At 39.5% G+C, this 25,305-nt stretch overlaps 1 protein-coding gene across 12 annotated transcripts in view; it reads right to left on the bottom strand.

The window, feature by feature from the left end:
* Positions 1-2,347: 2,347 nt before the first annotated feature.
* The window catches only part of rap1gapa (RAP1 GTPase activating protein a), a 103,808-nt gene continuing 80,850 nt past the window's right edge, over positions 2,348-25,305 (bottom strand). For 6 of the 12 annotated variants that reach the window (XM_066671569.1, XM_066671573.1, XM_066671578.1 and 3 more), the window contains 12 exons: positions 24,142-24,213; positions 23,908-23,994; positions 23,128-23,268; positions 20,955-21,104; positions 17,725-17,802; positions 15,232-15,341; positions 7,828-7,947; positions 7,588-7,723; positions 6,985-7,090; positions 6,740-6,843; positions 5,654-5,701; positions 2,348-5,236 (listed from right to left, as the gene is read on the bottom strand). In XM_066671569.1, coding sequence (XP_066527666.1) covers positions 5,693-5,701; positions 6,740-6,843; positions 6,985-7,090; positions 7,588-7,723; positions 7,828-7,947; positions 15,232-15,341; positions 17,725-17,802; positions 20,955-21,104; positions 23,128-23,268; positions 23,908-23,994; positions 24,142-24,213 — 1,113 coding nt within the window. In that variant the 3' untranslated portion in view covers positions 2,348-5,236; positions 5,654-5,692. Of the gene's footprint in view, positions 5,237-5,653; positions 5,702-6,739; positions 6,844-6,984; positions 7,091-7,587; positions 7,724-7,827; positions 7,948-9,027; positions 9,124-15,231; positions 15,342-17,724; positions 17,803-20,954; positions 21,105-23,127; positions 23,269-23,907; positions 23,995-24,141; positions 24,214-25,305 lie in introns of all 12 variants that reach the window. The other 6 variants (XM_066671581.1, XM_066671571.1, XM_066671570.1 and 3 more) reach the window with 6 other exon arrangements.

The raw sequence follows: 25,305 nt of genomic DNA, 5'->3' as shown, positions 1-25,305 counted from the left end.
AAACAAAACAAACAGTATATTTTGAGATATTACATTCCTTAAAGTAGGGTGACCAGACATCCTCTTTTACCCGGACATGTCCTCTTTTTTAGACTAAATGTCGGGGCGGAATTTCACAAACGTCCGGGATTTTGTTTTTCTAGAGCTTACGTAGAACTTCGAGAAGTTTCGTTCACAAACTAGTCCCGCCCTCCCCTACTCCGTTTGGTTCGCTTGAGTGAGAAGGGGGCGTGGTGAAGTAGCCTAAAATCTTCTGATTGGGCGGTCTGACTGTAGCGCTACCGTTATTGGTCGATAACCTCTGTAAACAAAGGTCATGCCGAAACCTACCCCTCCCCACCCCCGCCCCCGAGACGTGTCCTCTTTTTCACCATCTCAGATCTGGTCACCCTACTTAAAGAAAAGTAATTGAGTCCAATGGCGACATGTAGGTTTACTTTAAGCGTTCTGGTTTTGTCCTACAGTCCAAAAACTTATTTTAATTGATTTTCAAACTTTTTTTTGGTCTGTATTAAGACGATAAAGACACATTTATGAAGGCTGGCGAGGTGCGCAAAAGGTCAATAGGTCTGACGTGCCAAAAATGCAGATACAAGGTTGTGTCTCGACCATAATGATATTTTACAGCATTTGGGACTGTGCTGCCGCTGTATTTTTACACACAAACCTGGTGTTGAACTCATATTACTGCAGGGCTCTATACTGGGTCAGTCTGGAGGGGAGTGGTCACATGACCTGAATCTGACCTACATCTTCCCTGAACACGACTCTACAGTAAGAGACACTGTGTTTAACTCGACACTCATTCACTAAGTACTTCTTTTTTCCACGGTCTTGGAGCAGTGTTACCTCTCACTGCTCTTCGCGGCTGATTGTCACAATCCTATATTTGAAATCAGCGTAGATCCTTGGCCCACATTAGATGAAGGATTATATATCCAAAACATACCTTTTGTCGATAATTATTTGTGTCTCTGTATTAGAGATTTGTTCAAAACGTTCATCCACTGCTGTATGCAGCCTTGACTTATTAGAAATCCACCTCAGTGAAGAAATCTCTGAAGAGACTCATACACTATACTTCCTACTCCCTCTGCTGTCCAAGCAGTTTAAATACACATAGCACTACTAAATATTTAACTGCTCGGCCTGTGTGTTTTTTTCATAACACTCCATAATTCATAATGTTGGAATTGTGTCTGAGAAAAGCAAGACCTTTTGGAAAAAGCTTTTAAAGTAATACATCAGGATATTTTACAAATCCCAAAACTATATTTCTCATAAATCCAGCGGTTCCTGTTCTAGGGGTCAGGGCCCCCATGAGGTCCCTTCAATTACAAATAGGTTCCATAAGGAAAATAACAATCAATCCGTATTTTAAACATATTACTATTACTTTAACTTGTTTTATATTAGTAAAAGGAGCCAGATTATTTACAGGCAGAAGTGCACATGCTGTAAAAATTATTGTGCATTCAGATTGTACTAACATAACAGAGATATATTGATAGTAATTACAAGATATTACATCCTCATGTGAGACCACTGCTGCCAATTTAAATAAGCTGTACTTTATGACTTGTCTGATTAATAAAGGTTAAAAAAAGGATAAAAAATGCCACCAGAAAATCTTAAAAAAAAAAGCACAGAGGCAGCAGAACTGCATTGTATAACATTTTGCAGCTTCCTCTGAGGCAGCAGTTTAAAAAAAGCAAATTTTATTGCATATTTGTTTATGCCAAAGTCTTTTCTGGCAGAGTCAAAGTAGGGAAACCACCAGGCTCTAGGTGTAGAGCTTTACTTGTTTGTAGGGCAGTGTCTGAAAATCTAACCAATCATGTTCATCCCCACATTTGGCTGGTAATGCAGTGCTGGCTCCAGAACCATTCTGAGTAGTGATTTTGCACACAGGGGTACAGTTTCCACATCCTGAGTTGCAAGGTATGAAACACAATAGCAGACAAACACAGTGTGCTACATCCATGGAAACCAGCAAATGAAGATAACATTTGTTGCTGTTAGACACATAAAATGACTTTTAATATGGATGGGAAAAATCAAGAAGGAAGATAACATCAGCCTCATCTAGTGAAATATTTAAGGTGGAGCTGGAAAGTAAATTATGAAGCTGGTATGTGCTGCACTTTATTCCTTTTGCTAACGTTACATTTGGTCCTTTAAATATTTGAAGACATTATTAGACTCTCTCCTTAATGGTTTATGGTTTAAAATAAGCCCATTGCTAACATATTAATCCTAAAAGTGTAGCTCAGACGCACAATTTAGAAATCACATGCACAAAAACCAGGAAATCAGACAACCAAGACTCAAAGAAACATTACACCCAAGTCTCTTTAATGAATCTCTTTTTTTCCCTGGACATTAGGCCTATGTACAAAACAGCTGTATTTACAAGGATGACCTCACAAAAGCATGGACAGGTCACATGTACAGTTGCTGGAGAGGAGCATGTAGCGATGCTTGACTCATACCCTGTTTAGAGCAGCACACATTCTGTGCTTTATTCATTTATTTTTATTGATTGATTTTTTTTTTGGCAATAGATCACTCATACACATACAATATGGACGCTTGTAGGAGTAAGAAGAACACAACTCACCACAGAGGGGCACACAAGTGCTAAGCAGGGGCCAAAAAACAACAATGTAAATCAAGATGTCGGTCTCTTTATACAGTTTGATTTCAGTTGAGTTTGCTATTTGCACAGAGTAATCAAAATTAAAATCCTGTATTACCCTTCATTCCTTAGAGTCATACAAATATCTCTTATAAGAGATAGTATACCAGAATTCATTCAAGCCATCAAACTGTCACCTGTGTTTCTGCATAATTAAATGTTAAAATTAAAGAAACCGAAGATATTTCAGAAAGTCCTGTCCATGTACATTGTCAGAAAAGTGATGTAAGAGCAAACAAATAGTCTTAGGATTCCTTAGTGTACTTTAAATGTACATTACATTTATTGTCCCATGGAAAAACAAAAATTAAACTGTAAATATATTTTGGATTTAATGTGATTTTCTCCCAGTTTTTCTCCCTAATTTAGTGATTTACACTTCCAACCATTAGCTACCTAGGATCCCTGTTCACACCATGCTAACATGCTAGGAGAGTGAAGGTAGGCTGCTGCTAACAAAACAACGCAAGACTAAGACAGCTAGCTGAATGTGCTTCGGGGAGAATGCTAACTGCTCGCATTTTACGCTAGCTAACAGGGCGCCTGCAATTGACCAGAGGACGTTGATTGATTAAGAAACGTAGAGCCATTCTACACACCAATATAGAGCGAGGCCAGTTCTCTGCAATCTCAGCCATTTAGTACCTTATTCTGAGTGTAGTGAGCTATAACGTTAACTGAAAACAGTTCAAAGGCATTTAAGTTAAGCCACAAATGAACATACATATTATAACGTGGACTCAACATTCACATTCATACCTACACCTAATTTACACCTTCACTGATCAGTGACATTTCTTACAGTAAGGCAACTCTTAAAACCACAAACAGAGCCGCATTTGCTGGTCAGCCGGAGTGAGCTACTTCTCTTCACTTCAATAAGGGCACATGATGACTGATTTTGGCATTTACTGAGGTTTAAAAGCTAGGGCCATTCATTTTCTTCCTTGAATAGAATGATAAGAAGTCCTTGACTATGAAACCATTTAAATATAAATTTTGACTGGAAAAATCATCCCTATTTACAGTGTAAATCTGAGTCTAGCCTTAAGCTCACACACATAATGAGGTTAAGATTTTATACCCCCACAAATGGATACAGAAATGTATTTTGGAACACTTTATCTTAAGCTGCAACTGTAAATATATTCACAATTCCTGACCATTTCTGCAGTGGAGGGGAGAGTCTGAAGATAAACATATTTAAGCATACATTCAAACTCCAGATGATGTTAAAGTTACAATCTTCACTGATCTACTGGACGTATGTCCGAATAGAGAAAGTAACAAAGACAACAGTTCAGACTCAAGTGAACACAATGCCGAGTCTGAGGAAGCTCTCACAGTAAGGTGTCTGTTGTACATAATTAAAAGATCTTCATTCACACACAAAAAAAGTGACTCAAATAAAGGACAATTCATGACAATGGTATCAGAATAAGGGCCAAAAAAAAATAAATAAATAAAAAAAATTACAGTTTGGAAATGAGAGTCTGGTTATCTATTTTAATATTGTTCATATTTAAATAGTTAAATAAAATGATTTGTCTCTGACACATTGTTTACAAAATGCTGTTTACAGTCATCTCATTGACATATTTTAATTTAAATTTATTTTTAAAAACACAGAGCAACATTACCAGCTCATGACACATATTTGAATTAGATCTTTCTGCAATACAAACATTGTGGGTTAAGACAAGGCATTTGAAAGTGAAGAAGTCTCATTAAGAATTTCCATTGAAAGAATAATAACTTTGTGTTTCTAGCAGCTGAACATAACTCTTTGTTGGACATCTATTAGATTTCTTTATTTCTGCAGGAATGATGCATTTGAATTTCCTTCATCCATCACTACACTAATACTTCATTTATCCATTTACTGAAGTAGAAAATTCCACATTTGTCTTGAGCTGTAAGCAACACATGATTTCAACGTCATTCTCGATAGTGATTACCCACAGGCAAGAGTCAAACAAAGGAAAAACGAAATAAAAGAAAACAAACATGCCCATGCCGAAACATCTCAGGCAGTTTTTTCCTTCTTGGTCCTTGTGGGAGAAGTGAAAGGGCTCCTACTCGACACAGTGGAAATGTTTCATTGTTTGGAGATAGGACTTTAGGACCATGCACAATCCTTGATCAAAGCCATTCACCAAGACAATACACAGGTAGCAAATCTTTCCTACATGGACACAAAGCCCACAGTGATTTACAGCATGGACTAAAAGCGCGTCAGACAACAGAAGAGAAAAGATCCCACACCGAGAGAGAACTGATGATGAAAAGGAAAGTGGTGCAAGTGCAAATGAGGTTTTTTTCACACAGCCTGTACCCTCTCTCTCTCTCTCTCTCTCTCTCTCTCTCCACCTCTATTGCTGGAATCCACCGGAGATAGCCTGGTCACATGATCATTGTCCTGACATCTGTTTCTCGAGTGGCAGGCTGGAATCATCCTCTTCATTATCATCATCATCATAGTAATGGTATAAACCCAAGCAGCCTCAACTCTCTGAGGGGTGTGTATTTATGGGAATGCTGTGACATGACGGGTATAAAAATAAGGTACATCAGGACTAAAAATGACTAAAGCATATTAAACACAATAAAAGTGGTAAATGAATAAATATTTTATGTTCTCAATGATACAATTGGACAGTGATAATTTTGGAAAAACAGTGTATAAAAATGTAAAATGTCTTTAAATAAAATACTAATTATACAATACAACATTTCTTTTTCTTTTTTTCCCCTCATTTTCATGTGTAGTAAATATCCTGATTTGATATTAGACTCTAGTGTGCATGTGATGATGGTTTGAGAAATGAGTTAGCGCTTAAACTGAACAAATATCTAAAAAACTATATTGACTTTGTTTTGAAGTTGTTCAGCACTTTCCATTGAAGAATGTTTAATAAAGTTTGAGGGAGGCTCTTTTAATGGTGGAAAACTGACCTTTTGATGGAAATCCATGAAGTGATCTGACAGGAGAGGCTAGCAGTTCTGCACAGAAGGCAAAGGTTAGAATGTGCACACAAGGCAAAAAGATCTATTTGTATATGAACACACATATGTTACAACATGATGTGTAGTGTTGGCCTGAACACATTTTCTCAGGCTTTGAATACACATTGAACCCAAATTCCCATTCCCAATTTCATTCATTCATTATCTGTAAGCGCTTATCCAGTTCAGGGTCATGGTGGGTCCAGAACCTACCTGGAATCATTGGGCGCAAGGCAGGAACACACCCTGGCAACACACACACACACATTCACTCACACCTACGGACACTTTTGAGTCGTCAATCCACCTACCAACATGTGTTTTTGGACTGTGGCAGGAAACCAGAGCACGTGGAGGAAACCCACGCGGACACGGGGAGAACACACCAACTCCTCACAGACAGTCCCCCGGAGCAGGAATCAAACCCACAACCTCCAGGCCCCTGGAGCTGTGTGACTGCGACATTACCTGCTGCGCCACTGTGCCGCCCCCATTCCCAATTTATTTTTTATAATTATCCATAGACTGGTGCCCTGCTCAGAGTGTTCCTGCCTTGAGCCCATTGAGATTAGGACAAAGTGGTTACAGAACATAAGAAATACATTTTTATTCATTATTTTAAGTGTGTTTCTGACTGCAGTTCAAGACAATTCCAGTAGATGGCAACATTCTATCAATGTATAAATACTGGTGAAAGTACTAATGAACTAAAATCTGCTGTGGTTTAAAGCAAGCGGCCTTCCAAAGCTGTTCAGATAATCACTATACGTGTGTCTTTTTTTGTATGCTTGTTTTTTATACATGTCTTATTGTCTGAATATTTAAAAATTCCTTGGTAAATGTGAGGTATCTTTTCTCTATAGACTTCAGTAGCCTTTTGACAACTGGTGCTGAGCTCTGTGAGATGATATGTGTCAGTATATTTACAATAACTGGTTTATATTAAGGTTTACACAGATTAAATGTATTCAGAGGATTCACAACATCGTGTAATTAGATCATTCTGAAGAACTGTCTCTTTTGGGTGTGTCTTACTGATGCAGATTGGTGATCATATGGTCGCTCCAGTTTAATGCGGATATCTGTCCGGTTCTGCTCTTGGTTCTTTCCACACTCTGGCTGCAGGGGTCTGCCTGTAGCTGGAATAAAATAGAAAGGAACTATTAGGGAGTCATTTTGTTTAGTCATGATAACTCATGTTACATCAATAAGCTGAATACAAGTGTGTGAGTGTGTGTGTGTGTATGACATTAGCTGCTGCACTGCACTGCTGCACTCACCAGGAGAGCTGCCCCTGCTGGTGGTGCTATTCATGTTGTCCTCCAGCCAGCTGCTATAGGTGAAAGAGTCTCGCTTGTGTGGCGTGCCTGATGATGACAAACTTTCCTACAGAGAGAAGCACATACAGACAGCGTTATGAAGAAATTAATCCAACATTGCCATTATACACTGTACAACCACAAAATGTTTTACCTAAACCATAAACATGGCATTTTCAGGTTTTCACTCAGATTTAGATTAAACCCAGTCTGTAGTTTGATTCAAATCCTAACCTATACACCTGGTGTCATTAATTGAGGCCTTGGGGGAGAGAGGGTTTTTGATACAGGGGTGAAAAGTATAAATACACTGATCAGGCACAAGATTAACACCACTGACTAATGACATGCATAACATTGATTAAATCATTACATTTAACCACTTCACCTGTAATTTAGTATTAATGTGATTGCCGATCTTTAAGAACCTTTAAAACAGGCTTAACTGTGTCAGAGATATCATTATGTTGAGGTCTCAAATATGTCCATCTCAGTCAAAAGTTATCACTCCTATTTTACTTTATGTAGTGCTTTGAGTAGACGTTTACGAGCTGAGACTCTCACCATGCCTGTGTCATAGTCTTCTGTGGCCTCGGTCTCATTCTCCTCTACCACACTCGCAAAACTACTGGCATTTGAAGAGGAGCGTGACAGGTCATGAGCTTCAGGGATGGAGGGAGCCCTGCAGCACATGGCAGAGCTAAACATACACACATATATTATTGTGTTTATGGGAGCTTTGCATATCACCTAGTAAACCATTAAAACCCATTCACTGTAAATCCTAATAAGTTAATAGGGTACCTGTTCTTTGTAACGAGGACCTCAGGTGAGCTCTGATTGGAGGAGTTTTCTGATTTAGGGTCTTGGGAGGCATGGCCACTGTCTGGAGTCTTCTGCGTGCTGGGAGAGCACTCTCTACTGCTGCACAGAGACAGACTGACCATTAGAGGGCAGCAACAATATTCTCCTTTACACTTGGCTACTAGAATTAGGCTCAGTGAAAACCAAGCTGTGGAATATTCCTGGTTAGTAGAGCAGAACTAAATCAGAGGTGGGTAGTAACTAGTTGCATTTACTCTGCATTCACTCGGTTACACATATTAAGTAAACTCTTAATACTTAAGTAATGGTGTTTTATTTTTCTTTGCTTCATCTAGTTATTTCTTGAAAAGGTATGTTTCTCTCCACTCTTCAGTAACAATATTTTCAGTATGGATTTAGGCCTCTACCCACCTCTGTGAGCATTAATCTGTTTAAAATTAGCATGCTGTATCTCTGCAGAGTGAAAAGAATTCCACAATGGCATATCAGTGCATGTGAAAGCTTAGATTTATGTTTAACATAAACCACAGTCACAGACACAACGTTTACAAGTGAGTGTCATTTTTGAAATTCTCCTTATTAGAAATATTGCCTTTCAACAACATTTCATCTGCTGTTTAGTTCTTGGGTAATTTCAGCAGGGCAAACACTAAGCGTGAGTGTTACTGAAGCTTTCAACACATTAAGAGTGGCTGATTAACTAAAATCATATACGTACACTATATACATGTACAAAAGTTTGTAGACACCTCTTAAAATGTACTGTTTACATTTAGGGTACACCTATTGTAGAAACAGATGTTCGGTTGTGTAGATACAGCTTATGAACACAACCTTTATCAACAAAACAGAAGTGGCTTTTGTGATCCAAGACTAACCATTCTTGTGGCTGAATTCCATCACATTCTTTCAGAAATGTTCAAACATCTAATTTAAAGTCTTTCAAGAAGTTGGTTCTGCAGCAATTGAGGAAAAGCATTGTATTAATATCCTTACTTTCAGATCAGATGTTGGGTCTACAAACTGCTTGCCATATAGTGTACTGATGAACCACAAAATTTGTCATGTGCCCAAACACTTTATAATTCTAGTCTTTGTCTATAGATGCATTACTGTGTAATATTATGGGCCAGGCTCTTCTACAGTTAGAGAAAACACAATCTATGCTGGGATCTATACTTGGAGGAATCCACGATGAGCTTGACGTTCCTGAGACTGATGCTGGGAAAAGACACACACAGTACTGTCCTGTCCTCTGACAAGAGCGCTGCAATCCTTCACCACCCACACGAACACACACAAATGAAATGACACACAATCAGACATTTTTGTCCCTTTGTCTTTGCCCCAGTTTGTAATGTATATATAAATACACATATATGTACATTCATTCATTCATTATCTGTAAGCGCTTATCCAGTTCAGGGTCACGGTGGGTCCAGAGCCTACCCGGAATCAATGGGCACAAGGCGGGATCACACCCTGAAGGTGGCGCCAGTCCTTTACAGGGAGATATATTCACTCACCTATGGACACTCTGGTGTAGCCAATCAACCTACCAATGTGTGTTTTTGGACCTTGGGTGGAAACCAAAACAGACACGGGGAGAACACAGACAGTCACCCGGAGCGGGACTTGAACCCACAACCTCCAGGTCCTTAGAGCTGTGTGACTGTGACACTCCTTGCTGTGCCACCGTGCTGCCCTATATTTGAATACTGAACTAAAATCAGAGACCTCACTTCTTTACTGTATTTCCAACATAAAAAGACATATTTTCAGAAAAGATCATGTTAAATATAATGCACTTGAACAAAAAAAGTGATTTTGTCCATCTTTTCACTATGGGTCTGAAAGGATGTATAGTTGTGAGAAGCTACACTGAGAAAAGCAAAAGAGACTTGAACATCACTGAATTTGTTGGATGACTTGGATCAGAAGCAGAAAACGCAACCAATTTCTGAACTATGAGGTGTTTTCTGAGAAAAGCAAGATATGTACGGCAGCTTCACTTAATATTTAACACCTTAATACAAAATATGGGCACACTAAAAACACTGTTGAATGCTTTTGGGTAATATTCTTTTAGCCTGTACTCCGTGGTCATAGAGTATGTATTACACATGTGGTTTAACCCGTTTGGCTGTTTCTGTACCCGTTTGGAAGCTGTTTTGATCGCTCGGGTTTTCCTGTTTAATCGTTTCCATTGTTATTTCTATATTTATATCTGTTTTTATAACCTACTAACCATCCATAGATCTATCTTTTAGATTGTCTCCGCAGGAATATTCATTACAGAGGCACTAAAACTGCCACCGGACCCTGGAGTAACGTTCTTGGTGTAAGTTACTAAAATTCACTAAAAGTGGTAAGTACCTGCAATTCCATGGCTACTACTGGCTGTTTTGCCTGTTCAGAGTGTGGCATGTTTAGTTTAACGCCCTTTTCCACCTCTAGCGATAAATATAGTGGTTGTATTTGTAGTAAGTGTCAGCTAGTTAGCTCTCTGGTGGATAAAGTGGACCAGCTAGAAGTGCGCATCCGGAGCTTATTATTGTTGAGGGATAAACAGCGAGATTCAGTGTTAGCAACTCCGGGTGCCTTAGGGAGAGTTAGCACCCCCACGACTCCGGCGTTAGAGCCCTCACAGCGGGGTGAATGGGTGACGTCTCGGCGTCATAGCCGGAAAGCTAAGGCTGATGCTAACGCTGAGGCCAAAGCTAGCCCACCGGGACACCACGCTCCTCCGATTCGCGTGTCAAACAGGTTTGCCCCGCTCAGCGAAGCACCCGCTGAGGAGCCTGTTAAGAGTGCTCTGGTTATAGGAGACTCTATTGTTCGGCACGTGAAATTAGCTACTCCTTTAGGGGCGCCGGCAGTAACAGTTAGCTGTTTATCGGGAGCCAGAGCGCCGGATATTAGTGGCAACCTTAGACTGTTAGCTAATAGGAGATACTCGAGGGTAGTCATTCATGTAGGGGCCAATGATATTCGTCTGCGGCAGTCTGAGGTAACTAAGGGTAATATTACAGAGGTGATTAAACTGGCCCAGACGATGTCCGATGCCGTAATCTGCTCTGGTCCCATACCAATGCGGCGTGGCGACGAAGCTTACAGCAGACTTTGGGCGTTAAACTGCTGGATGTCCAAGTGGTGTTCCGAAAATCAAGTGGGCTTTATAGACAATTGGTTACGTTTTGAGGGCAAGCCTGGTCTTATAGGTAGGGATGGTATCCACCCCACGCGGGAGGGTGCTGCCTTACTTTCTTGCAGTATAGCACATAGTCTTTTAGTTAGTCAGCAGAGTAGCGTAGATAGCTGCTGACAATCCAGAGCCGGGACCAGGCCGCAGACAGACAGGCTAAACCGACCGTCTGCGAACTGTCTTGAGGTGTCACCCAGGTTCAACTGTATTGAGACTGTGTCTTTCCCCCGAACTAAATGTAAAAGTAGAAAAACAAAATCAGCCTGTTTCAGCAACCTAATCAATATTAAATCATACACAACACCTAGCAGCAACACCTCAGAACTAAAATTTGGGTTACTCAACATAAGATCGCTAAACTCAAAAGCACTCATCGTAAATGATATTATAAGTGATCATAAATTCAATGTTTTCTGTCTCACGGAAACGTGGGTTAAACCAAATGAATATTTAGCACTAAATGAAGCCACCCCCCTAGGCTATAATTATGCACATAGCCCAAGAATATCAGGCAAAGGAGGTGGAGTATGTGTAATTTACCAAAATACCCTAGAAATTAGTCTTAAACAATGTGACACCTTTTCTTCTTTTGAGGTTCTCTCCACTATTATTACAAATCCGGTCACAAAAAAGGACGCATTTTTATTATGCAACATTTACAGACCACCAGGGCCTTACTTAGAATTTCTGAAAGAATTCAGCGATTTTGCTACAAACCTAGCGGTGTGCAATCATAAAGTTATAATTGTAGGAGATTTCAATATCCATTTCGAGAAGGAAAGTGACCCACTAAAAAAGGCATTTACCTCAATCTTAGACTCTATTGGTATTACTCAAAATGTAACAGGGCCTACACACTACTGCAGCCACACTTTAGACTTAGTTCTGACACTAGGTCTTAACATTGACAAAATTAATATCTTACCGCAATCCTCAGCAATCTCCGATCATTACTTAATTTCATATGAGCTACGTTTTATCCATAATCTATGTAAGAACCCTCGCTATTCTACAAGGCGTATAATAAAACCATCTACCGCCCTACAATTTATAGAAAACCTACCAGAACTATCGACCCCAGTTCCAACTCCATCAGACCCAATGGACCTAGATGTACTAACTGACTACCTAGAAAATACCTGTCGATCTACTTTAGAAAAGGTAGCACCACTTAAACATAAAAGTATAAGACAGAAAAAGCTCGCACCATGGTATAACGATAAGACCCGTACTTTAAAACAAACATTACGAAAACTAGAGCGGAAATGGCGATCAACCAAGCTTGAAGTGTTTCATTCTGCCTGGAAGGACAGCCTTATAGAGTATAGAAATGCCCTCACTAAAGCTCGCTCAGCATATCTGGCCTCGCTGATCTCCAATAATAAAAATAATCCGAGAGCACTGTTTAGTGTGTTTTCTAGAATTACAAAAAATCAAGCAGGTTCTGAACAACTAATTCCAGCAACTCTCACCAGTAAAGATTTTATGGACTTTTTTAATAATAAAATTGAGAATATTAGACAACAAACTCTAGCCACAGGATCAAATCCATCCTGGCTGCCACCTGATGTGAATGAAATAAAACATAATATAACTGTAAAAGAAAGACTTGAAACCTTTTACCCACTCCCACAATTAGAACTAGAGAAGATTATCACCTCCGCAAACTGTACAACTTGCACACTTGACGCAATTCCCACAAAGTTGCTCAAAGAAGTACTACCAGCTATTATTGATCCTCTTTTAACTATAGTAAACTCATCGCTTAGTCTGGGCCATGTACCCAAAGCTTTTAAACTAGCAGTTATTAAACCTATGATCAAGAAACCAAATCTTGATGCTAGTACACTGTCTAATTACAGGCCTATTTCTAATTTGCCATTTCTGTCTAAGATCTTAGAAAGAGCTGTGGCCCAACAACTTAGTTCATATCTACATAAGAATCATATATATGAAAAATTCCAATCTGGATTCAGGCAACATCATAGTACAGAGACAGCTCTAGTCAAGATAACAAATGATCTTCTTCTTGCCTCTGATCAAGGCCACGTATCCCTGTTGGTGCTTCTTGACCTAAGCGCAGCCTTCGATACAATAGACCACAATATTCTCATAGAAAGGTTAGAAAACATGGTTGGAATCACAGGGACAGCCCTATTATGGTTCAAATCTTACTTAACGGAACGTTATCAATTCGTAAAAGTAAACAATCTAAATTCAAATTATTCTAAAGTAAGATTTGGAATTCCACAAGGCTCTATTTTAGGACCATTATTATTTACATTATACATGTTACCGCTAGGCACAGTTATAAGAAACCATGACATTAACTTTCACTGTTACGCAGACGACACACAATTGTATATTTCAGCCAAGCCCGATGACAAACACAGATTAAAGAAAATAGAGGACTGTGTAAAAGACGTGAAAGGCTGGATGTTGCGTAACTTCCTCCTTCTAAACAGCAACAAAACATCCTGCTTTTGGGTCCAAAAGTGACAAAAAATAAATTATCAGATTTAATTTTAGATCTAGCTAACTTTCCAGTTAAACCTGGTTCAGCAGCAAAAAATCTTGGTGTCATAATTGACCCGGATTTATCATTTGATCAACACATAGGTAGTATCACTAGGACAGCTTTTTTACATCTTCGCAATATTGCTAAGATTAGAAATGCCTTATCCCTCCAGGACGCAGAAACATTAGTACATGCCTTTATTACTTCAAGGCTTGACTACTGTAACGCACTACTGTCAGGATGCACCAGCAGCAATTTAAGAAAACTTCAACTAGTTCAAAATGCTGCAGCTAGGGTCCTCACTAAAACTAGAAAATTTGAACATATCAGCCCAGTTTTATCATCACTTCATTGGCTGCCTGTTAAATTCCGCATTGACTACAAAATTTTGTTATTAACATATAAAGCTCTACATGGGCTTGCTCCTGAATATCTTCAAGATACAATTTCCTATTATGAGCCTCCACGTTCACTCAGATCACAGAATACTGGATTTTTAAATGTTCCCAGAATTCAGAAGGCCTCAGCTGGGGGAAGAGCCTTTTCTTATAAAGCCCCCAAACTCTGGAATGATCTTCCAGAAAATGTTCGGGACTCAGACACAGTCGCAATCTTCAAATGTAGGCTAAAAACTCATTTGTTTAGTTTATCATTTGGTAGCTAATGCTCCCCCATAGATAAAGGCGGCAGATCCGGGGGGTCCATGGACACAGGGAATTATAGTATACTGAGACGCTGGTGCTGTCGTCCCGCCGCTTCTCGCGATCACTCAGGTTTGTTGACGGTGGAGCGGAGGGATGCCAGTGTTTCAGGATGCTCCCGTGTCTGTGTGTCCTTCTGGTTCTCTCCTTTTAGTTAATGCTGTCATAGTCAGATCTGCCGGAGTCATTAGCCACACTCTGGAAATTTTCATATTTTCTACTTTACAAACACAAAACAGTTCAAAACTAATTCCATCCCTTTACATCTTTCCGAGTAAACGACTGCCCACCTGTCTGTCTGGACACTGATGGATGACTGTCGAGATCCTCCTCCACGCTTCAGACCAGCTGCCCACGCTCCAGCAACCACCAAGTGCCTTGAAGCTGTCCCTACACTGAAGTTCTCATGGACTACTAACTATCATCACCAGTAGATTGACCAGAGGAGGATGGGTCACCCCTTGTGAGCCTTGGTTCCTCCCAAGGTTTCTTCCTCAGCTGGGGGAGTTTTTCCTTGCCACTGTCGCCCCTGGCTTGCTCACTTGAGGGTTTTACATTTGTCTTTACATTTCATGTCAAATCTTGTCTTACTGGAATTCTGTGAAGCTGCTTTGTGACAACATCAGTTGTGAAAAGCGCTATATAAATAAATTTGATTTGATTTGATTTGATTTAAGGATTTTCTTGCTTTTGTTGTTTGAGACAAAGGTGACGCATTTCTATGTTGTTTTCCAAAGTCAGGGCATTACAACTGTCCTGTAACTGTACAAAAAAAGATTCATAGCCCTGCATAAATATAATAAAGCCATTGAAAAAGTTTGTACAAGGTCTTACTCCCACAAATAGAAGGCTGACATCCATCTTAAAGCCGGTAGATCTTCAATAAGGCCACAACCTGTGACATTTCGAATTGTACCGTTCTGTGTCTCAGCCTCCCCAGGGTCAACTCGGCAGCTTACCTCTTTTCCTGCACCTCCTGGATGTTCTCAATGCCAATGGCGCTGCTCCTGCGAGAGCTGAAGGGGCCAGACTTTTTCCTGGTCGGACTTTTCCCAGGAATGATCAGAGACTGCAGGAGAAAGACAGGATCGGTGAGCTTAAGATCATAAATCATCATGTCATTTAGCACCTTTTCACATCCCATAGCACTAAAGCTGAAGTGAGCTCCCAAACATTTTAGTGCTTTCACTATTCATTTTAGGCACTTCTGTCTGAGTGATGTGTACATGTCGAATTTGAGCACATTAAATGTATTGTCTCCATACAATGGAGTTCTCTGTGAACTTCTGCATTTTCTGTGACTACAAATGAAAAAAGCATGATGCTGCTGTTAGTACTGGATGCTCTATGAGAGTTGCTGTGTTAAGCAGCTTTGGTGTGAAGTATTTTTCTATTCAAATATGTCTGGTTGTACAAAATATATAAAAAAACCAAACAAAATAAATTCATTCATTGTCTGTAACCGCTTATCTAGTTCAGGGTCACGGTGGATCTGGAGCCTGCCCGGAATCACTGGGTGCAAGGTGGGAACACACCCTGGAGGGGGCGCCAGTCCTTCATAGGGTGACACACACTCACACATAGGGACACTTTTGAGTCACCAATCCACCTGCCAACGTCTGTTTTTGGTCCGTGGGAGGGAATCGGAGCACCCGAAGGAAAACCCACGCGGACACAGGGAGAACACACCAAACTCCTCACAGTCACCTGGAGCTGGACTTGAACCCACAACCTCCAGGTCCCTGGAGCTGTGTGACTGCGACACTAACCTGCTGCGCCACCGTGCCGCCATAAATAAACAAAATACTTATTTGGAATTGTTACATGATCAAAGAATTATTACAATTATTAAAGGAAGAAAAGATCAGCACGGTTATCTCTAAATTGTATACTCTGGGGCCACGGGCTCCAACTGCTGCACCAGATCTCATGTATCTCTATGAGATGAAACATAGGGGCTGGACTGGTGGGCTTCAATGAGCTGAGCCTTCAGTGTGGACACCTTTGTTCTTTCTGTCTGTGCACCAGGGGCTTTACTTCTACTTTAATGCTACAAAAATACGACTTGAAAAAGCCTTTTTTTTAATCTCTAATGGCTTCAAAAGCTTTGTGGAGAACTGAGTTAGAATTTTTTCTGTTTCCCTTTACTCCAGATGAAATTTCTATGCTATCGTACTGTAAATATAACACAACAGACAGGAGCAAAAAAAAAATACATTTAACTGTACAAACCACAGCAAAGGCGTTAGGAATACAGCAAATTAATAAAGGACAATGATTGGAAAGATAATGAAAAGCAACATGAGGGGTGACGTGTTAAAGAGAAGTGAAATGTAACCCAATGACCTTCCTCTGAGTTATGATAAATTATAACAAACATCTAATGACCTTGAATTGATCTGCTCCATGAGTGCAAGAGTGAATAGGAATGAGCAGTTAATGGCAGTCTGAGTGACTTAAGGCTTATCATTAACATGACAACTGCAGGCCATAGATGGTACACATAGGCAGAATCCAGTTTTAAAAAGCAGAAGAGTAAGCTTAATATATTATAGTGATGGGACAATTCATTCATTCAGTGCCTGTAATTGGTTTATTCAGTTCAGTTTGGCGGTGGGTCTAGGGCCTACCCAGAACCACTGAGCGCAAGTGAGGAACACACCCTGGATGGGGCGGCAGTCCATCATCATCACAAAGGCAGATAGGACAAATCATGAAATGAGCAGTTCTCAGTATGACCGCAATACTGTAAAATAATTAAAATGCTTCTCTGTTGCTGAAGGCACTGTGTTTTTATTACTGTTCACTGTTTGTACACTGTCAAAAAACATCACTGTTGTGGTACCCTGAATGGTACATATTTGCAAACAATTGTTCCTTATTCTGTCATAATTTGTACATTTTAAAATTGTGTTGATTTCAAATTTACCTCCAAGACTTATATTGTCTTATTTTAAATAGTATTAGAATTAAGGATTACAAATATTCACCTCTCTTTTTGGAGAAGAGAATGTAATATACATTTAGGAAACAAACAGTGGCACTTTTAAAGGTATATTTACTGTTTGTACCTTTAGTGACCAATAATGTACCTCTACCGTACCTTTCATTCTGAGAATGTCCCACTGTAAATGTGTTGTCCTGGATGGTGCTTTGTGTTTAGCAGTAGGCTACTCGCTTTACATTATATTAACTTTACAATTACATTGCAGGATATCAATAAAACTGGTAAACATCCCATCCATAGTTAGAGACTAACTCAATCACAAATTCCACACTAAAACTACTTAAAGCCAAATTAAACTCTAGTTCTAGTCTAGTCTGCTATAGTATTAGTAATTTCAAGAAGGTGGATGAAGCATCTGTCCATACACAGCAGTGATAGTGTAGGTCATGCAGTGAAGGCGGGAGATACACAGTGAGGCAAGAGATAGGGAGAGTTATACATGAACCTCTTCTATTGTTCCTATCCCTATGGCACTGCCGCGACGTCCGTATTTACTGGGACTTTTCCCTGGGACAAGCAATGACTGCAGAGGGGCCACACAGAGAGAGAGAGAGAGAGAGAGAGAGAGACCATGAGTTGTCATGCAGCAGGTTATGTTATATAACCACATAGGCTAGCTGGTGGGATTATTCATTCTTAAGCACATTAAACAGTTAAAAGGCTGTCATGAGCACAACATAGCAGCTAAATGAGAAGAGGGGGCCTGAGGTGTCTAAGGAAGCCTGTGTGGGACAAGAGAGCAGAGCTGAAGAGAGGAGACACAGACACAGCACATTATTAAATACAACATTACACTGCAGACAAGGTTTTATTTGACATACATAGGATGTGTGCACGCACTTACACACAGATTAGCACAGTCATTGGTTATGATAACCAATACAGGTTAGTTTTAGACAAAGACTGGGTTTAACCACATCACATTTTAATTTACTGGACCTTGTGGGATTATCCTTCATTTCCAATATACCCTATTACCACGTATATAGTGTTTTCTTGGAAAGTATATACAGCAGAATTTCCTCTGCTAAATGTTTTATGACAGTTTAAAGATTCAACTTAAAAATCCAAGATTCAGTGTTAATGGAACATAGCTTTTCAAACACATGGTTTTTGCCCCCAATATGTCAAAACCAATTCAAGGGCTAAGTTACTCAAGGACTACTACTGTTTCTTGCATTTCTTTTTTCTTCCATACACCAGCTTTTCCACTAAAACCAAACGTAAAAAGACCATTTTACCAAATTGCTGTTTCTTCCAACAATTTTTTCATGAGATGGATAGACCAAAACATTTAGTGACAGAACTGCAGGCAATGAAACCCCATGAAAATCTTCTACCTTTACCAAGGTCAGAGCATCCATATGACTGACATGGTGTATAAAAACCTAACTTGTTGACTGGAAAACACAGTGAAGCCAGTGACAGAAATGAGAGAAACACCGTAATGTAATCCAGGATGTTTCCCTGGGGATATAACTGGTGCATGGATGTCTCCAAGCACCTGTTCCGAAAGGGTACTGGCCTTGCTTCTGACCGCTGAATCAATCCCTATGGCAGGTAGAAGCGCCATTAGAGCAGCAAAATCCCTAACCTGTATATACTCACCATACACAGCAAAATACAGCTCATCAGCTTGCCTGTGGACAAAACAGCGGAGCAGCGAAAATCCGGTCATCGCTCACTCAAGACACAACATTCACAGCTCACTCAGCATGTTACACACACACACACACACACACACACCCACACACAAAAGCCTGACGCATCATGGGAATGCACTGAGGCAACCAAATTGACATCCACCTTCATTTTGACAAACCTCCAAATCCATCTCACAACTCCTTAGAAAAAATGCTACGAAGTAAAACAGGACATGGACACACTGTAAGAGGTAAAGTCATATGAAACCCTGCATATACTTTGCCCCCCACTGCCTTCTATTATAACAGACATTATAACCTCTACAGTGTGTGGAAAAAACCAAGCATATTAGCAGTAATCCAATCTCAGAAGTTTGCAATACCACTTTATTTATGGCATATAAATATTTATGCTTGGGACTGGAAAAAGCCTCGTTTATTGTAGGATACACATTTTTTTTCCATTCAGAACACACTGTTTTGTTTTATCAGAGTACAATTAATGGGTGTTTTTGTTCAAAAACACACAAACTAATGAAAATATCACTTAAGTACAACAGTAGTAGTATTGACAGAGAATATTAAAATGGCAGAATTTTTGCACTTGATTTCATTTTATTATTAACATAACTCTTATATGTCACTGTTACTGCCAGCGCAAACAAACAAAGCCTGTTTAAATTAAATTTGGACTTTAGCATTGCCAAACTTGCCTGATGTGGCAGCACTTGCTAATAAAGACTTCATGTGTGTACAGCGTGGCTAGCTCAGTAAAGTGATTACCTGTAAAAGCTGGGTGAGATCAGGAACAAAAAGTCTTTCAAAAGTCATTCGCAGGTAACATGCTCATTAGAGCTCATTGCTGACTGTTGGACAGTGCAACTGTCACAACACACAGTGGATAGCACACCCCTGCCAACAGCAGATTTCAGAAAAACATTCATATTCGACCATGATGGGAAAACCCTCCTCTCAGCTTCTCAGACTCACACAACATGCACAGAATAGAGTGGATGAGCTGTTTGACTAGATTACTATTAGACATGAGCATTTCGGACAGAGAGGTCTAGAGAACGATTTGCAAGAAATTGCTTGAGGCAGTGTGTCATAATTAAGAGAAGGGAAAAATCTAATACTAGATGCCACAAAAAGCCTAATAGAATTAACTAAAATATTTAATGTATGTGTATATAAATGTATTCATTTATTTGCATTTTTTTGTATCATTTTTATACTGAAATCATCATGAATCAGAAGTTGCATTTACTTCATCACATTGCACAACATACAATCACGATATGTTATTTGATTTAAATTACATCTCACTTGTAGCTCAAGATGAGAACATCAGTCTGGAAACTAAAATCACATCTGAATGTGTAAGTAGATGTGAAGATATTTTATTTAAATTTGCATTTCCACTTAAAAAATATATAATTATTTCACAACTTAAATTACATTGACTGAAATAACACAGACTAATACATATATATATTAAACAGAAGTGCTATGCCTTTTAGCAGACCCCTCACACTGGTCATCACTGTGTTTGTGAAAAAGGGACAAGGTGGCTGTCCTGCCTTCGGATGCCTGACCCATCACAAGTGATTAAAGTGAAAATACGTATTTTTAAAATTAAGATCAGAATATGAGAATAACTGATTTATATTTACCCACTCGTTTCACCTGGTCAATTATCTTTCACTAGATTCTTGTCACTGACCTCAAAAAGAAACGCAATAGACATAACTGACAGCCTGCTCAAAAGAATTTAACTTATAAGCCATTTGTGTAACTTCTATGAAATTGCACATAATTAGTACAAAAAAACAACAACTCTGCCTTATTTAATTTGTTAAAGAACATATTTAGAGTGATTATGGGTGTTTGTTTAGGCTGATAAATATATGTCCAGAGGCTGCAGTTGTGTGAGGTTTGTAAGGGTTGGTGGGGGTGGGGTGGGGCATGGTGGGAGTGAGGGGAACTTAGGGTGGAGGTGAGGGGCATCATTTGCCTTTGTGGGGTTACTTACTATCCCAGGTATTTTGGGGGTCTCTGGTGAGTGCAGGGGTTGGTTGTTGTTGTTGTGGGTGAAACTGCCGCTGTGACTATTGGAGACTGTTTGCTTCCTGATATTGAAGCCCATGGCATCCAGTGACTGGCTCCTGCTGCGGATCACCCGCTAAGGGTCAGAAAGAGATGGGAAGGACATACTGTGAGCCTGGGTGCGGGGGCCATGGATAACGAGGCAAAGGGAGAAAATAACCCTGATCTGAATGGCTGACAGAAAGGCAAGACCCGGAGTGAGGACCCAACATGACAGATGTGGAGAATGTAGGCAGTGAATTCAGTGTTGAAGAGAGAAGCAGATTGAAAGTTCCACCACTGCAGAGAAACTGGATTAAAAGTGAAAACAGTGCAATTAAGTAGCAAAGGAACCCAGAAAGTCCTTCAGAGGTGTGTGAGCCATTACTGAAGCTGTCACTGGGAGAGGACAGATGAGAATATGTTACATTTACTTTACATATATAGCATTTAGTAGACTTGCTTATCCAGTGTAACTTACAATTGTTTACATGTTACAGGAGTAAGATTCTTGCCTAAGCACTCTCTTTAGTTAAAAGTGTGTATCCATCACCACAGGGAATCGAATGCTGGTCTGCTATGAGAATATCCAAACTCATTAGCAGTATCATTCACTACATTATACCCGGTGCTGCAGGCTTGCCGAAGTCCTTAATTATGAAGCATTTCGCTCTTAGGTTATGTCTGAGGAAATATCTTCTCTTTATTATGATATAATCTTTGTTTCATCCTTGCTCATAACTTCACAAGAAAAACAACTCTCTGAAATACTAACTTTACATAACAAGAGCTGATTTAATTTTGAGTAAACAAGGGGACACAATGTGAATCGCTGCAAAGCACTAAATAGCACCCTGTGTGATGTTGGTGAGTATACATGTGAGTGACTGAGTTAAAGAAAAACAATTCAGTGAGTTGCTACATCTAAAGATATTATGGTCTATGCAGCCAATCAGAAAAAAAATTATATATGTGTGTGTTTACGCAACATAAAAGGGAAGCTAAAGTTTTGAAATGACAGGGATGACATAAAACTGTACATAGAAACCTTTACATAAGGGTTTAATTAGTGAGATATGGTCTGTTATGAAACTAATTGGGAAGATAAAAGAAAATCTGTTTGATATGACATGTTTATGTTACGCAATGCTTTCATAAACACAAACACACATCTACACAACTGGTTATGAGATATATTTGGCGCATTTTAGTTAGCTTCTGTACAGATTATTGGCCTCTGATCCATACTTAAGGATATGCCATTACTTATTGTTTAGCATCCATTGTTAGATGGACATCAAGGTTAACCTCACTATTGGAATAGCATTCTGTATAAATACTGCACCAATTAGAATAAATCTTACTAGTTTAAAAATGGTAGATTTCAGGAGAAGGCTGATTCTTAATGTTTACCTTAAGGTAAGTTAATGTAACAAGTCATTTTGGACCTTTGTCCATTCATTAAAAGAAACGTTCATATGATGTGAAGGGCAGCTGGAATTTTCATATGGTTTACATTAACTGTAAATACCCCCAGTGGAGATCTCACTCATAAAGATGTACAACTGTAATCATCAGCTGATTTCCCAATGTGCCAACAGGGGTAATTAGTGCTAATTAAGATAACGAGTGGTTTCATTAGGCTGCTGTAGGATCTGTTTGAGTGCTGATACATTGCTGAACAGTTGGTGGAATACCGGATCCTGGCTTGGCATCTCCATCCTGGATGAGGATGCATTGCTAACGAGGAGGACAACAGCACTTGGCATTTACACATTTCACAAAAAAAGATGGACTTGCAAAGCTGCCTGAGAGTGAGATTGGGTAATGAATAAAGTACAGCATCAGCCTAACTAATGAGAAAATACTCTTACAGACATAGTGCTTAAAAATAGAACCCCGCGCCAAGCAAGTACACACTCCAGCAAGCACACACACCTCATTAATGTAGTTCACAGAGAGCCAACACAATAGCAGCACAGTACACTAACCATATCATGATTATGATTAAGAGCACTTAGAAAAGTCCAGCCACCCATAAGACAGAACCCATACTCCATATTATTATCAGGAGCAATCGAAGGAGGGAAGTGGCATGACCTTGAAGGAGCTGGGTTTACCTTAAATGACTCGAAGAAGCCCCCACTGCCGCCTCCTCCGTTCTCCAACTTGTCTTCGTCTCCAACAAGCCCCATCATAGCTTGGCTGTTGATGTGTAATTCCTCATATAAGGTTTCCAGAAGCGCTGAGCGGGTACGCTCCTAATCTCACACACACACAAAACAAACAGGTCATTCAATAGGATTATTAACACATTACAGTGAAGTGTCTTATACATACCGTTGAAATTAACTTTGTTACTGACATAGCATTTCATTCAGGAAACTTTGGCTTTGTGCCCTTTAAATCACTAAAATCTGTTTCTGGAGAAGGCCAAAAAATCTCTGTAATCCTTTATCCTGTTTAGGGTCACGTTGGCTACAGAGTCTACCTGGAGTCACTGGTCACACACCCTGGAAGGGGCACCAGTCCACCACACACTCACAGGAAACTTTTGAATGGCAAATACATCTATCGACATGTGTTTCTGGGCTGTGGGAGGAAACCCGTAAACTCGGAGGAAACCCACGCAAACACAAGAAAAACACAGAAAACTCCTCACAGACAGCAACCTTAGGCAGGACTTGAAACCACGACTACTGGATATCTGGAACTTTGTTACAACGACACTACCCGTTGTGCCACTGTGCTGCCCTTCTGCCAACTTTAAATATCAAAATATGTGGGATAATAATTCTGAAAATCATGTTACAAGAGAAGAGTAGCTCCTAGAAATAAGTCATTTTATCTTCTGCATTAAATGGTTAATATGAGCATTAAAAACGGGTGTTGTAACTCACTTCCAGTCTGGCGAACTTCTCAGCTTTGCAGCAGGCATACTCAGCATTGATCAGCTTAGTGAAGAGGAACTCATGGAACTCTGGTCCCTAGGGGAGAGAGAAAAACAAACACAGAAGCTGAGAGAGTGTACTTTGTTTTAAAACTGAGCTCTGCAAATGCAACATGAAAAATGAACTAAAAAAAAAAAGATGATGCTCTCTATTAAAACTAAAAATACTGCATGAAACACTTACTTTTCGGAATATGGCAGGGTCAGGCAGAGCTGGTCCAAAGAATGGAACATCATCTCTCGCTGTTACAGACACCTGCAGGATTTCAGTTGCATATATTGTCACTACCATAATGACACTTTTGTACTATTATTTTAACAAAAATTCAAATATACACTGTATATTTAATGAACATTTGATGATAAATGTATTAACTCATTCATAATTCATTTAACCTACATGAAATACAGTGTTTTGGCTTTGGAGCCTCAGTCGTAATATTGGGCATATATTCTTATATTCAGTGGGTGGGGGGGGACTGTGTGTTAGGCTGTGTGAGGTTTCATTCAGGACTTTTATATTGACAAAGCAAAGCAAATGTCTAGTGTTGGGGAGCAGTGTTTTTTTTATTTTTTTACAGCAGTAGATCCTGAATACAGGAGGAGGAGTGTGTTTCCTTTATCGACAGACACATATTATGCAAAAATGCAGATATTTGAATCTCAAATATGGGCTGCCATATTTAATATCAGCTAAATACAGAGTCTCACACCTCCAAGTCACTAGGTTTCAGAATAAAAAGTGGCAAAGATGAATAAGATGAAGAAGAATTGCTGGAGAAAAAGACAGCTCTTTTAATAATGTTTTGAGGGTACATTACTTTGACTTCCCTAAGAAAAAGGCAGGCCATTTCATACCCTAACTTTTAAAAATAGAAACACAATTAAAGGCTGGACTCAAGACACAGTGTTGGAAGTCAGTGCAACGTAAAAACAACTGTAAGGCTATAGGGTACAATTATGCTTCTTATCTAAAAATACAGATGATGTACCCTTGTGGGGACACTCAGTGATGTGAGAGGACATCCCCAGTGACAGTTAAGTAAATTTCCTTCCTCGAGAGTGTATTGAGCAGCCATTTGTGTGGCAAGCAATTCTGGAACATAACCCTAAAATAAAGTCTGAAAGGTTTAGAGGTTCAAGAGAAAACATGGAACTTAATGTTACATTAGAGGGCACAATGACAGAACAAGGTGAAAAGAATAGCCTTGATTATTTGAACTATTTTTGTGCTGCTCCATTAGGCGAATTTAACCTGCAATGTTATGGTTATGAATGTTAACGCTCCACTGATGACGCATGTCATATAAGAGCTTCCACTGCTTTCTTTAAATATTTCTACTGTCAT

The sequence above is a fragment of the Hoplias malabaricus genome, chromosome 5, assembly GCF_029633855.1.
Source record: "Hoplias malabaricus isolate fHopMal1 chromosome 5, fHopMal1.hap1, whole genome shotgun sequence".
In the NCBI taxonomy this organism is placed as follows: domain Eukaryota; kingdom Metazoa; phylum Chordata; class Actinopteri; order Characiformes; family Erythrinidae; genus Hoplias; species Hoplias malabaricus.
This window is presented reverse-complemented; position numbering and strand designations above follow the sequence as displayed.